This window comes from Phascolarctos cinereus, unplaced genomic scaffold (assembly GCF_003287225.1).
Source record: "Phascolarctos cinereus isolate Bilbo 61053 unplaced genomic scaffold, phaCin_HiC Scaffold_7;HRSCAF=346, whole genome shotgun sequence".
Lineage (NCBI taxonomy): Eukaryota > Metazoa > Chordata > Mammalia > Diprotodontia > Phascolarctidae > Phascolarctos > Phascolarctos cinereus.
In genome coordinates this window covers 77,052,328-77,067,440 of record NW_027556180.1, presented here as the reverse complement: position 1 = coordinate 77,067,440, position 15,113 = coordinate 77,052,328, and the positions used below count along the sequence as shown (strand labels likewise).

The window sequence follows — 15,113 nt, the reverse complement described above, 5'->3', positions numbered from 1 at the left end:
ACTTTGGAGCCAGGAAGACCTAAATTCAAGTCCCACATCTCTGACACATACAAGCTGTATCACCCTGGACAAGTCACTTAAATACTTTAGGCAACCCTGCAACACTAGAAGCTGCCTAACTACAATGGTAGAGAGATTCCTCAGGCAGGAGTTCTCTGTCCTAAAGATATAACAGGTGCAGTTCTTATTCCTCAGGTTGCCTAAGTCAGCAGCAGCAGAACCAAATATTGGACAAAGAGCTTATGACTCGTACTTAACACCAATTATTAAGATACAACAGAACGTTTTCCAAGATAAAGTGCTTTCTACAAATACAGGTAAAAGTATGCATTACACCTAACATTTTGCTAGGAATGTGTTCCCTACCTTGGCTTCTTGATCTTTGTTTAAGAAAGGTGAGGCATCAACACATAAGCCATGCATTTCAGAAGGAAACTCAAGGATGGCTTCAGAAGCACAATGCTCAACAGTGCTAACATCACTGTGGTGTTCTTTTAATAGTAAGTCCTGTCTTTGCTGCCCTTCAACATATCTGCCATAATATCTAACAGGGAAATGAAAATCATTATTATTAATAAGATTTATAGATTATTCCCTTAAATAAAGCAAAAAATTGGGCCCAGAGTTTAATAAGACAAGGGATCTTGTCACTTCTGTTAAATCATTTATAAGTGATTTAATATAACTAGACAAAGTACAGTCTTCCATAAAGATCAATTTGATTAATACAATAGAGAGTTATCAAGCTGATAACTAGATATGGGTAACTGTGCAAGGAAGGTAAATGGGGACAGGGATGATGCTATTCAGATCACTTCCTCTTACTTTTAGAAATGGCTTATCTCCAGGTGATTCCATTATAATGCTGATCTCACTGCCTTTGTGGGACACAAAAATTTGCCAATATGATTGGGATAATGGCTTCTTTACTCCTATTTTCCTAAAAAATTACAGGATCCTGGAGGCCATCTGGTCCCAACACATAACAGTAAAGAAAGGTTTCAATATACCAAATAAATTGTCATCCAGTTTTTCTTTGGAAATCTGCTGATAGGGAGCCCACTACCCTCTGGGGCATTGCAGACCACCACTGGCTGTCTCCATCACTAGAGAACATTTTCCCTACAACAAACCGAAGTCTTCTCTGCCCCTACTTCTTATTAGAGTCAAAGAGAACTAAGTTTACACGATACCTCTTTCAGGACTTGAAAGCAGCTATCATATTTCCCCTAAGCCTTATATTCTTCAAAATAATAATAGTTAGCATTTACATACTGCCTTAAGGTTTGGAAAATGTTTTACAAATATGTTATTTGATCCTCACAACAACCCTGGGAGGTAGGTGCTATTATCACCATTTTACAAATAAGGAAACTAAAGTAGGCAAAGGTTAAGTGACTCGCCACTTACTCTACAGCTTATAACTGTCTGAGGCTGGATTTGAATTCAGATCTTGACTCCAAGTCCAGCACTACACCACCTAGCTGACATTCCTCAAATGATCTTCACATATTTTCAAGGCTCACTGCCTAAATATATAGTCTTTAATAATCAGTAATAAATAGACTTTTAAATTTTCCTAAACTTATCCAATTCTTCTGATGTTTCATTTTTAAAAAATGCTTAAAATTATACTGTGAGACCCTTGTTTTTAAATGGCAATTACCTGACCCCTACTGCCTGGCTTTGTGTTCCAATGGTATTCTGTGATGGTTGCAATGACACCCATGAAGGGCTCAATTCATATCTTCCCTTACACCTCTGTAGGGATAGATCTCTAGGCTGTGGAGAAAGATGTGAATTCAGCCTTGTACATGCTAGGACATCTCTTGGAGTGAGTGTTCTACAGCAAGGCTGGACATCTTGAGACCTAAACAAAGGAATATGTTTTTAGAATGCTAGTCATGTTAACAGATGCCACTAAGACTAAATAAAAGTGACTGATTTCATATCATACATAATGAACTAGAAATTCTTATTTTTTTATACCTCAGCTATATTAAAAGAATCATCTCTTCCAAATTTGTACCTTTTTGTAGTCTCAAATGTAAAATTCATTTTTATACAAATTTCATATACTAATAATGTCCATTTGAGTTTTAATTGAAACCACTGTCCTTCTAGATTATGCAGGCTAATTTTTAAAGATATTTTCTTTAAAATACATCTGATGAAACAGTAATATTCACATAACTTATCATACTTATGCTTTTAAAAAGTCCATTAATGGTTATTTGAAATAACTTATTTTTAGGAGCCAAGATGGCAAAGAAAAGGCAGACTCACCTGAGCTCTCCCAAATTCCCCTCTAAACAACATTAAAATTATGCATCAAAATGAATTCTGGAGCAGCAGAACCAACAAAAGGATGGGGTAAAAAAAATTTCCAGCCCAAGACAACTTAGGAAAGATTTGTCACACCAGAATGAGAGTTTAGCACAGTCCAGTGCAGGGCCTAGCAACACAGCAGCAGGCCTTAGGGGCAACTGAATGGAAGCAGCAGCAGCGGCTTCTGGAACTCTCAGACTACAGAAGGTAAGGAGGTTGGACAACTGGAGACTACAGGAGTCCCTTTGCTGCACGAGTGCAGGACTTTGTTGTATTACCCATACACAGATCTGGGTTATAGTCCCAAAGAAAGGAGGAGCAGTAGCACACCTGAGCTTGAAGCCACAGGGGAGTAGGGAACCTGATTATACTTCCAGAGCAGAAAAGAGTGCTTATGGTCACTCACAGACTGGAGCACAGGTTAGAAGAATAGTAAACACACCTCTCCTTAGATCACACCACCTTGGAAGAACTGAAAACTTCAAGATCTCTAGAACTAGTGTTGAAAATAGCTGCACAAAAACCCTAAAGCTTGAGACGGTGCCCCTTCTACCCAGAAGAGTCCAACTTTCAAGAAATAGGCTGGGAAAATAAAGTTATTATGGTGACAGGGAAGATCAAATCACAAACTCAGAACAAAGTCAAAACTGCTACATCTAAAGCCACAAAGAAAAATGTCTATTGGTCTTAGGCCTACAAAGAATTCCTGGAAGAGCTCAAAAAGGATTTTAAAAATCAAATAACTAGGGAGAAAATTGGGAAAAGATATGAGAGTGATGTAAAAAAAATGTGGGGGAAAAAGGGTCAACAGTTTGGTAAAAGAGGCACAAAAGTACTGAAGAAACAAATCTTAAAAAACAATAGGCCAAATGGTTTTAAGGGGGGGGGCACAAAAATCCACTAAAGGGAACTCCTTAAGAAGCCAAACTGGACACATGGAAAAAGATGTACAAAAATTCAATGAAGAAAAGAACTCCTTAAAAGACAGAATTAGCCAAATGGAAAAGAGGTACAAAAGCTCACTGAAAGAAATAAATCCTTAAAAATGAGAACTGCACAAATGGAAAGTAATGACTCCATGAGATATCAAGAGATAATAAAACATTGTTTTATTGAATGAAAAATAGAACAGAAGAAAAAAAGTGAAATATCTCATTGAAAAAACAATTGATTGGGAAAACAAATTGAAAAGAGATAAGAATTATTGGACTACCTGAAAGCCATGATCAAAAAAAAAGCCTGGACATCATCTTTCAAGAAAACATCAAGGAAAACTGCCCTGATATTGTAGAACCAGAGGGTAAAATAGAAATTCAAAGAATCTACTGATCACCTCCTGAAAGAGAACCCAAAATGAAAACTCCCAAAATACAGCCAAATTCCAGGGCTCTCAGGTCAAGGACAAAATATTGCAAGCAACTAGAAAGAAACACTTCAAATATCACAGAGCCACAGTAAGGATAACACAAGATTTAGCAGCTTATACATTAAAGGACTGGAGGGCTTGGAATATGATATTCCAGAAGACAAAGGAGCTAGGATTTCAACTAAGAATCACCTACCCAACAAAAGAGTATAATCCTTCAGGAGGAAAAATGGATATTCATTAAAATACCAGAGCTGAATCAAAACTGTGACTCTCAAATACAAGACTCAAGAGAAGCATAAAAAGCTAAATAGGCAAAGGAAATCATAAAATGTTCAATAAGGTTAAATTGTTTACTTTCCTACATGGGAAGATGATACATGTAACTCCTGAGAACGTTATCATTATTAGAGCAGTTAGGAGTATGCATAGACAAAGGACATGGGAGTGAATTGACTATGATGGGATGATATCCCTCCAAAAAAAATAAATTAAGGGGTGAGAAAGAGGAATGCACTGGGAAAAGGGGGAAAAGAGAGGTAGAACGGGGTAAATTATCTCATATAGAAGAGGCGTGAAAGAGCTTTTTGAGTGAAGGGGAAGATGGAGGAGGTAGGGAGGAATACTTGAACCTTACTCTCATTGGAATTGGCTCAAAGAGAGAATAACAAACACATTCAGTTGGGTATAGAAATCTCTTACCCTACAGGAAAGTGAGAGAAAAGAGAATAAGTTGGGGGTTAAGATGCTGATAGAAGGGAGGGCAGACTGGGGGAGTTGGTAGTCAGAAGCAATACACTTGAGGATGGACAGTGTGAAAGGAGAGAGAGAAAGAAGGATAAATGGGGGAAAAAAAGGATGGAGGGAAATACACAGTAATCATAACTGTGAAAAAAAATTACAGCAGGTTTCTCTGATAAAGGCCTCATTCCTCAAATATAGAGGACTGAGTCAAATTTATAAGAATATAAATCATTCTTGAATTGATAAATGATCAAAGGAGGCAGTTTTAAGATGAAGTAACCAAAGCTATCTATAGTCATATGAAAAAATGCTCTAAATCACTATTGATTAGAGAAATGCAAATTAAAACAATTCTGAGGTACCACCCCACACCTATCAGATTGGCTAATAGAAAGGAAGATGACAAATGTTGGAGTGGATTTGGGAAAACTGAGGAGTTGTGAACTGATTCAGTTATTCTGGAGAGCAATTTGGAACTATGGCCAAAGGATTATAAAACCAGATATACCTTTGACTCAGCAATACCCACTAAATAGGTTTATATGCCAAAGAGGTAAGAAACAAAAAGGAAAAGGAGCTATATGTACAAAAATATTTATAGCTACTCTTTTTGTGGTAGCAAAAAATTAGAAATTGAGGGAGTGTCCACCATTTGGGGAATGGCTGAACAACTTGTGGTATATGATTGTGATGGAATATTATTGTGCTGTAAGAAATGATGAACAGGATGCTCTCAGAAAAATCTGGAAAGACTTACATGAACAGATGCAAAGTGAAAGCACAACCAGGAGAACATTGTACATAGTAACAGTAATACTGTATGAATGACTTAGCCATTCCCAGCAATATAATAAAACAAGAAAATTCCAAAGGATTTATGATGAAAAACACTGTTTGCCTCCAGAGAAAGATTTAATGAAGTCTGAATGCAGATTGAAGCATACTTTCTGAGGCTTTTAAAATTATTTTTCTTGTTTGTTTTTTGGTCTGTGTTTTCTTTCATAACATGACTGATAAGGAAATATGTTTTGCATGACTACACATATAACCTATATCAAATTGCCTCCCTTCTTAAGGAGTGAGAGAGGGGAAGAATTTGGAACTCAAAATTAAAAAAAAAAAACACATTAAAAATTGTTTTTGCATGTACAAGGAAAAAATTTTTTTAAAGAAATATGCTATTTTATTTACAGAGAACTAAAATGCTATTCATAAGCCAAAACCAGTTATCACTGAAGTTGGTAGTGAATACATGTGTGGCAAAGACAATACGGATTTCGTCATTGTGCCATTAGCCATAACACCAATACCTCAGCCATGAAATGTCTTTGCCTCTTTTGCATAAGGAGAATGGATGTTGTGTTCACATGTTGTGACTACCCAGTTTTCCAAGGGCTTTTTTTTAGAATGTTTACTTGCTAACCTCCCTGAGGTTATTCTGTGCTCATTTATAACACTTGCCTGCTGTTTCTTCTGTGCCACTTGCTTTGTTCCCACAGTGACCACCTTGCTTGCTCTCTCTCTTCATATTTTTTGTGGCGTAGGGAAAAGACTTCATCAGAAAGATCTTCTACCTGGAATTAGAAATGAAAGTTTACTGCTGCTTCTGTGAGGAAGATTACTGAAAATGAGAATGAGAGTTTTGGTGTATCCTTTACAAGATAATTTGTGGAATAGTAAGATCACAAATTTAAAGCTAGAAGGACTTTTAGGGGTCTTCTAATCCCACCTCCTAATTTCACAGATGCGGAAAGGAACTCAGGCCCATCTAGATGAAATGAAATTGACTAAAATCATGCAGATCATAGCAGAGCCCAAGTCTTCCTGAACTCTAAAACTAGTATTATTTCCAGTACACCAGAATTCTAGAATAAATGTTTAAAATAAAACATGAGAAGAAGTTATCTATTCTCATTCTTTTAAGGATGACTTCAAATTCTTTAAAAAGGAGAGGTTTGAAAGCTTAACTTGTATGATCTTAGCTTTATTCAGACTCAGCAAAATTGAAAGCTTTTTGACTTCCTGAACCATTTTTTCTAGTTTTTATATTCCGTTAACACTTAGTATAGTGTTTTGTGTGCACCGCTCAATAAATGCTAATTCATTAACTATTAAAGCTAACAAAAACTGAGTGCCTCAATATATTAGATTTTCACCTTACAAAAATTCATTCTAGACTCAAACCTGCATTCAGAACCCAGATCTCTGATTCTATGATTCTGCAAGTTCTCCTGTGAATGACTTCAGGTCCTGCTCTTAGGGAGCTTACCATTAAATGACAGCAAGGAAGGAAGGGATATGACACATAAATAACCATAATACAAAACAATAGATGGTCAGTGCATAAAAGAAACCCTAAGTGCTATGGGAAGGCAGGGGAAGGGAAAAATCATGATTTCAGGGGAGGCCCTGTGGAGGTGATGTCACAGAAGACTGTCCGAAAAAAGTAGCATTTGAGCTGAACTTTAAAGAATAAGGAAAGATTCAATAAGATGGGGAAACTTTCAAGTATATGGGACAGTGCAAGTAAAGGCACAGAGATGTGAAAGTGTGAAACTCAAGTGTGGTAGACAGTAAGGAATTACCTAATCTAATTGGACAGGAGTAGAGAGTATATCAGAGGTGTCAAAACTTGTGGCTGCAAGTCACAAAACTCCTGAGTAATTTTAAGCCAATATGCAGGGACAGGGATCCGTTTCTATTTGAGTTTGACATCAGTGGACTTCATAGAGGGAAGTAACAGGAGATAAGACCAGAAAGTGAAGGTGGCCAAATTGTGGTCTTTGAATGCCAGGGAAAGGAATTTGAACTTTACTCAAAAGGCACCAAGAAGCCAAAAACCAAAAACACAGAGGATGTAACAACCAGAAGCTTCCTTAGAAATCAAGTCTCATTACCTTATTTTAAAGATAAGAAAAGTTAAGTCCAGGGAGTGGACTTGCCCAACGACACCAAACCAGGTAGGCAGAAAAAACTAGAAATGCAAGCCCAGGCTTTCTGGAAGAGGAGGACTATACAATCAGATCCCTATATACACAAGGAAGGTTAAGTATGCAGGACATATCAGAAGTGGGAAGCCTTGTTAGAAGGTTCTTACAAAAATCATATCACAATAATGGTAATAATCTAATATTCATTAGAATGTGAACACAGAATCTGGTTTTACATTTCTCTGTATCCCCAGTGTGTGGCACATAGTAAGTGCTTAATAAATACTTGTTGACCTGATTAAATGGCAGTAGAAGTAGAAAACAGAGAATGAATGCTAGAGACATTAGGGGTGGGGGACAGAAATCAAGTGGCTTTGGTGGCTAACTGCACATAAGCTGAGGCAGAGGGAAGAGTCAAAGATAAGAAACAGGTCTCAAATACAGTAGACACGGTAAATGGTAGCACTAATGGTAGAAAGTAGTCAGAAGGAAGGCCAGGGTCAGATGGAAAGAGAATTAGCTCAGTTTGGGACATATGGTATTTAAGGGGTTGGTGGCACTCCATCCTCACCTCCACCTGCTGGAATTTTTCACTTCTTCTTATGGGAAGACTTTCTTGACCTTTCTCGTTGTTAGTGCTCTCACCCTCCAAAAATTATATTTACTTAATTTGTCTAAGTTTTGTATACCACCACCACAGCCACTGCCTCCATTGCTGCTGCCGCCGCCGCCGCTACCACCGCCACCCTTAGTATAATGAAAGCTTGTTGAAGGAAGGGAGGATTTTTTAATTTAACTTGTTCTGCTAGCACCTAGAATAATACCTTGCCCATATCAGGCACTACATGTATGCTTGTTGAATTGTAAGACATGTCCTGTAGGCAACAGCTACTTCCCCCAGAACCTGGAGGAAGTAAGGGCTAAAGATAGAAATTTGAAAGTCATCTGTAAGAGATGGTTGTTGGAGTAAATGAGATTGTTAAGGGAAGAGTATAGAAAGACTATGAATACTGGATAGAAAACCTTGGTTCTCTATTATTTGAAGAAATATAAGAAAAAGTTAGGAAACCAGTGAAAGCGGCACAGTAGTTAGAGGAAGAAAAATCAGGAGAGTATGCTGTCTCTGAAGCCAAGGTAGAAGAGATTATCCAAAGAGTAGACAGACTGAAAAGCACCTACTTAGTTAGGAGGTCATTCAACAAAAAGTTCAGTTCAAACATAACTGCCTACCACTGTGCTAAGCTCTGGGCATGTACACACACACAGTCTTTGCCTTCAACAGCTTACAGTCTACTAGGGCAGGGGAAAGAAGATAATACAATATATATATATATTGCTAAATAAATAAAAGGTAATTTGAAGAGGGAGTGACACACTACTACTAAGTGAGGAACATGTAGAATTTGGTATCAGAGTTAAGCCTTAAATTCTAATCACTATTGTTGAAGGAGGAGTGCATGGTGTCAGCCTGTGCAAAGCCATGAGGAAAGGAAATGGACTATAGAGCTCAAGGCACTTGAGTAGGCCAACTTGCCTAAAAAGAGGACATGAATAATAGGAATTAAGCTTGGCAGTAAGCAAGATTGTGAAGGCTATACATGCCAGACTGAGGAATTTGTACTTTATGTGGGAGAAAATGATCAAATCTATACCACTGGAAGATTATTTTGGCACCTAAATAGAGGACTGATTAGAGAGGGGAGAGATTGCAAGCAGGAAGATAATTTTGGAGCATATTACAATATCCAGGTAATGAGGGTAATGTGTGAGTGAAGAAGGCCCAGATGTGGGAAATGACATGAAGACAGAATTGACAAGACAGGGTAACTGGTTGAATATGGTAAGGGAGGGAGGCAGAAGAGTTATGGATGACTCTAAAGTCAAAAACTAGTGGTAGAAAAAGTGGAGCCTTCAACACAGAGAAGCTTGGAGGAGAAACAGATTTAGGGGAGAAAAAAATGATCAAAGTGGGCTTGGGGAGGAAGGAGTGTGAGATATAAAATAGGTTTCCCTTTCAGGATCACAGAGTTATATCTGAGAGGGACCAGAGAGGTTCCTCTCTCTCATTTTATACATTTTATAAATAAGAAACAGGTGTGGAAAAATGGAAGCGACATCCACATTTAAACAGATAGCAATTGGGTTGAAAAAAAATAATTTGTAAGACCTGAGCATGTTTGGGAAGAGGCCATTAGAGAGGGAAGAAAATAGGGGGGAATGGAGAAAGGAAGATAAAGAAGTTGCTGTAAGAATATCTTAGTCTTCTCAAGGAAGTACAACAGTTAAAGTTGGTATTATAATGATAAAAACAATAACAACCACAATAACAGCTATGTGCCAGACATTGTGCTAAGTGCTTTACAATTATTATCTCATTTAATCCTCACATCAGCCTCTGGGAGAGAGATGCTTTTACCGATTCCCAACTTATTACCCAATTATATCCCAATTATACTACCAATTTACCAATTCCCATTTTATTATGTCCATTTTGCAAATGAAGAAACTGAGGCAAACAAAGATTAAGACTTGCCCAGGGTCACATAACTAATACGTGTCTGAGGCTGGATTTGAATTAAATCTTCCTGACTTCAGGCCCAGTACTTTATCCACTATGCCACCTAGCTGTAATAATAAGAAAAAAAAGCAATAAAGGCTATAAAGTATATTATGTTTCCCAGTAAGGAACACTACATTGGAATTTTTCTAATAATGCTAAATAAACTTGAACATGATCTGCTTTGCTGTTCCATTCTGCATGTGTCTCAATCAAGAAATTCTCTAAAAGGTAGATGGATGGATGGACAGATAGATAGACAGATAGACAGATAGATAAATCCTATTCAAATATTCCTATTTAAACTTTTTAGTTGTGATGGAATTTTATTTTAATGTGAAAACCATTTGAAATTATATTCTCAGAGGAAGGAGGTGATATTTAGTATCTCTATAGTTAATAAACAAGGGAAAAATAATTTTCTGAACCCTGCAGAAGGCAGAAACACCACCCTTCCAACCCTGCCTTTTCCCTCCACATCTCTATGTTTTGGGTGGTGAGGAAGGCTGGGGATACTGGTCTATCTCACCCAAGCTTGAAGCACAGCAGCCACTCATGGACCTGATCCCACTGTTAATCTGCAAGGAATCTTGGACTTGCTCCATTTACTGGTGCTGAACTTGGTTCAGATATTTATTTGGCTTTAGCCATAACAGCAACTCAGAACTCCTGAGCTCAAGTGATCTCCTAGTATCAGCTTCCCCAGGAGCAGGGACTACAGGTTTGCACCACCCCTCCTGTACATTTTGTATGTTTCTTGTTTGTGTCAATGGGAAGTGATTCGTATTAGGAATATTTAGGGTGAAGAGAGATGTGGTATATTAAATGGTAATTACTACTCACTCGTTGAAGAAAATAGTTATGAAAAATTAACTGTCCTATAATAAGCATATAATTAGGAGTTTTTGTTACTAACATGTTGTCTTTGGTCCTTGTACATGTAAGTAACAACCACATCTGTCATAAGGATATTGTTACTAAATCCAAAGCTCAGGAAATGAAACATAGTATGCTTCTATGAAATGCCGCTTGCCCTAATGGAACTATACCTGTTTACTACTTAAGGCTGAACTTATTGTGTAGGAAGGATACTTCACTGTGAGAACAAACATAAGTCATTAATCTCTTAACTGAATACCATAAAATCTCCAAAACCCAAACAGGATATTTCATGCTTCCCCCCATATTCCTTCCCAAAGGCTCTTCTTGTTAAACTGGATATTTATGTTTATTCTCACTGTAATCTAATCTGAAGAAGTAAAAAAAAAAATTATAATTAACATTAATGCCATTTTTTGGTGAACCCTCTAAAACCCAGCTAGGTGGTATAGTGGATAGAGTACTGGGCCTGGAGTCAGGAAGATCTGAGTTCAAGTGTGGCCTTAGACACTTACTAGCTGTGTGACCCTGGGTAATTCACTTAACCTTTATTTGCCTTAGTTTCTCATCTGTAAAACAGAGACACACTGGAAAAGGAAATGGCAAATCACTCCAGTATCTTTGCAGAGAAAACCCCATTGACAAAGGTCGGAAACAACGTAACAACAACAAAACTAAACCCTCTTCAGAAAGGTTTGTCTGGTCCCTAATACCAGAAAATGATTTCTTGCAAAGCATTTTTAATGGAATGCTTTAAAGAAAACTGTGAATGAATTTTACCCATTGAAGATGTTAGAGGGTGCGACACTTTTATTTTCATAATTTTACTACATTTGAAATATACCTGATATTCTCAGGAACTCTGTGTGTGTGTGTGTGTGTGTGTGTGTGTGTGTGTGTGTGTGTGTGTGTGTGTGTTTGACATATGTTTACTCTTACGGGATTAATACTTTTCAGATATTTAAAGAGCATCATTTTATTTAATTGTCTGGGGAAAGTCAAGTCAACGTACATTTATTACATGCACCAGGCACAGTGCTAAGTGCTGAGAATGTAAAGAAAGGCAATAACAGTTTCTGCTGTCAGACAGTTCACAAAAAGAAGGTGACAACATGTGAACGACTATGTGCAAACATGAAGTTTAAAGGCCACAGAATTTTGTATTTCTTTCTGGGGGTAATAGGGATTTACTGAATGGGGGGGTGCCTCTCTAAAGTACTACTATAGTCAGAACCTATACTTTAGGTAGGTCCTAACTTTTTTTTTTGAGGCAGTTGGGTGGCACAGTGGATAGAGCATTGGGCATGGAGTCAGGAAGACCTGAGTTCAAATCTGACCTCAGATACTTACTAGCTGTGTGACCCTGGGCAAGTCACTTAACCTCTGTTTGCCTCAGTCTCCTCAACTGTACAATGGGTATAATAACAGCATCTATCTCCTAGGGTTGTTTTGAGGATCAAAGCACTTAGCAGAGTACCTGGACTATAGTAGGTGTTATATAAATGCTAGCTATTATTATTATTATCATTATCATCCTCCTCACTATTGTTATAACTTTGGTAGCATAAGTTTAGTTTAAATATGCTGATGCTGTACTGTAGAAAGCATTTAATTATAAGGCAGGCCCACTTAGTATCCCACTGAGGGGGTATAGTTCCTGAAGTACCAAAATAACTTCATGATTCAGCAAACTGATTTACAAAACAGGCCTGCATCGAACCTTCTATAATTTTACTTATGGGCCCCAGAATCTCTATTCATTTTTCAAGTTAACACACAATCCAAGAATTTATTTTTGCTTCTCTCTAAGTACTGTCCTGCTTGCCTCAGTGGTCATAGGGGGAGTGGAAGAGGAGAGTCAGTCAGATGTGATGCTCACTCACTTCAGTGCTACCTGGCTGACAAGCTAGCTGTGAAGTGTGAACTGCACATACCTTTGTGACCTCCAAGAGAAAGAGGCCTCTGCCTTCATAGTTTTAAATTATGCTAGAGGTGAAAGAAAGCATCTGTAGAAAAAAAATATCTGGATCGCTGAAGAAATTTTTCTTTGCTAAGTTGCTGCTACTTTTTCTACCACTTTCATGCAAATACATGATCTCTGAAAACCTGCTTTAGTAAAACTTGCTGAATTCAAACTGTTTTAAGTTGAATGGTGATGTCTAAGCAAAACCAAGGTTCTGCCACATTCTTTGTTCAATAAGGAGATGTGGCTTTCTATCTGATTTATTAATTTAAGAACTACAAACTAAAGCAAAGCTTAAAGTGACTGATCTATCATATCCCTAGATAAAAACAAGTGTTTTAATATCAGCTCATTTTCAGAAAGAACAAAATAAAAGAAAGATGACATAGATATTTGATATGTTGTTTGAATTTCCTGGGATAATGGAATTGGGTACAACAGTGAGTTATTATAGCATCCAAAACAAACTCAGCTAGTTTAAGTCTGCCCCCTCCCTCAGACCTCTCTCCCAAGGTCTTTATAATTTCAAATTCACTTTCAGAGTATAACTGTAATTTGCACTTTTCCTTTCAATAAAAAGACAACTTACTTCTTCACCTAAATGAAATTCTTCCAAAGGTTGAAGATCAACAATCCTCCAGCTGTTGAAGATATAAATTGGTTTCAAACATTATTCATTTACCAAAATTGAAGTCTTAATTTTTCTAATAAATCAATAAATGATCATTTATTAAGCACCTACTGTGTGCCAGGCACTGGGTTAAGTGTTGGGAACACAAAGACAAAAACTGAAACAATTCCTGCTTTCAAGGAGTTTACAGTCTCTAGGGAGAGATCACACGTCCTTTTACAAGTATATGCAGAACAGAGACAGATAGAAGTTAGCTCAATACAAGGATGGCAGGTACTAGCATTGGGAGCATCTGGAAAGGCTTCACATACAAGATGACTGAGCTACATCTTTATGAAAGAGATTCCACAAGGCAGAGGGGAGGAGGGAGTGCATTCCAGGCATGAGGGGACAGCCAGTGCAAGGTTACTGAGGCTGGAGATGAAGCGCCATTTGTACAGAAGGAAAAAGAAGGTCAGTTTGGCCACATCCCAAAATATGGGAGGAGCAGGAGGAGGAGGACCATGCAATGATGTTCAAAAGACAGGCATGGCCAGCTTGGGAAAAGCTTTCAAAGCTAGACGGAGTATATGAACAGAAATAACAAAGTCTAGGTGCCTTCCCTTGTTATATCCATAATCAAGTCTCCTTTTAAAAGTAATGAGATTTTTAAGAAAGATACAAAAGTTCCAAATGAAAGTTTGGGGAAGAGAAGTAGAGGCTTCATTTCTGCCAGCAGAATGAACCCTGATCTGACTAGCTTAATTTTTGAACTCACAGATAATTTTGAACCAAGCTGTATGTCAGCACTTCTTTAAAAATGTAACCAGATATATTTCATTTCCCACTTACATTATTTTATTTAGCTATCTCTAAGCATTTTGTAAACACTGCTGATTCTCTTTTATTATCTCACAAGGTAAATTAAGGTGAAGTAGCAGTCAATGTTCATTAAGCACTTGTTATGTGGGAAGCACTGTGCTGGGGAAACATGGCGGGAGGAACATAAATAGATAAATAAGACATAATCACTGCCTTCAAGGAATTCTCATTTACCAGAATAGTCACACTACCCAAGACCCACTAGGTTCAACCATCAGAAATGAATTCCAGTCCGTCTCTTATGCTTCAACTACTGCCATAGTCTCTTCACTGATCTCCCGACCTGCTTCCCCTAAGCTTTGCCACCTCTAATTCATCCTGCATGCTGCTTTTACCATGGTACTCCTCCTATAAATGCCACAAAAAAACAAACCTTGCCAAGAACATAAGATTCAAACTTCTTAACTCGGTATTCAAGGATGTCTGTCCACAGCCTAATCTCATCTTTACAAAGAAAGTTGTTTATTCATTGTATCCTAAATTGCATATTTCTGTCACAGTGTCTCTGTTCACGGAATACCTCTGCCTACTTCCTCTCCAGCTATAGAGATCCTACTCTTCCTTCTTGCTTAAAGCCCTCTTGAAAGCTGAGTCCCTCCTCTTTAATGAAGCCTTCCTAGGCCAGACTGGTATCTAGATCCTCTGAACCCACAGTACTTATCTTACTATTGCTACCAATAATCTAGCAATGGAGAATGTGCTTTCTTATAATTAATTTGTTTTGATACTTCTTATGTCACTGTTTAAAATATTATGTATTAATGCTCGTTTCTTTAGTTAGACTATAAAGTTATTAGATAGGAGTATGAGATCTCTTCCATTCTTCCCTACCTATCTACTGATTATGTTCAAAT

At 37.6% G+C, this 15,113-nt stretch overlaps 1 protein-coding gene across 3 annotated transcripts in view; it reads right to left on the bottom strand.

Annotated features, from left to right (window-relative positions):
* KANSL1L (KAT8 regulatory NSL complex subunit 1 like) overlaps positions 1 to 15,113 on the bottom strand; it is a 141,948-nt gene that overhangs the window by 2,835 nt on the left and 124,000 nt on the right. Inside the window, exons 11-14 of one of the 3 annotated variants that reach the window (XM_021008773.2) lie at positions 13,357 to 13,408; positions 5,900 to 6,012; positions 1,667 to 1,870; positions 367 to 544 (exon numbers count right to left, since the gene is read on the bottom strand). In XM_021008773.2, coding sequence (XP_020864432.1) covers positions 367 to 544; positions 1,667 to 1,870; positions 5,900 to 6,012; positions 13,357 to 13,408 — 547 coding nt within the window. The remainder of the gene's footprint in view (positions 1 to 366; positions 545 to 1,666; positions 1,871 to 5,899; positions 6,013 to 13,356; positions 13,409 to 15,113) is intronic. The other 2 variants (XM_078147388.1, XM_021008777.2) reach the window with 2 other exon arrangements.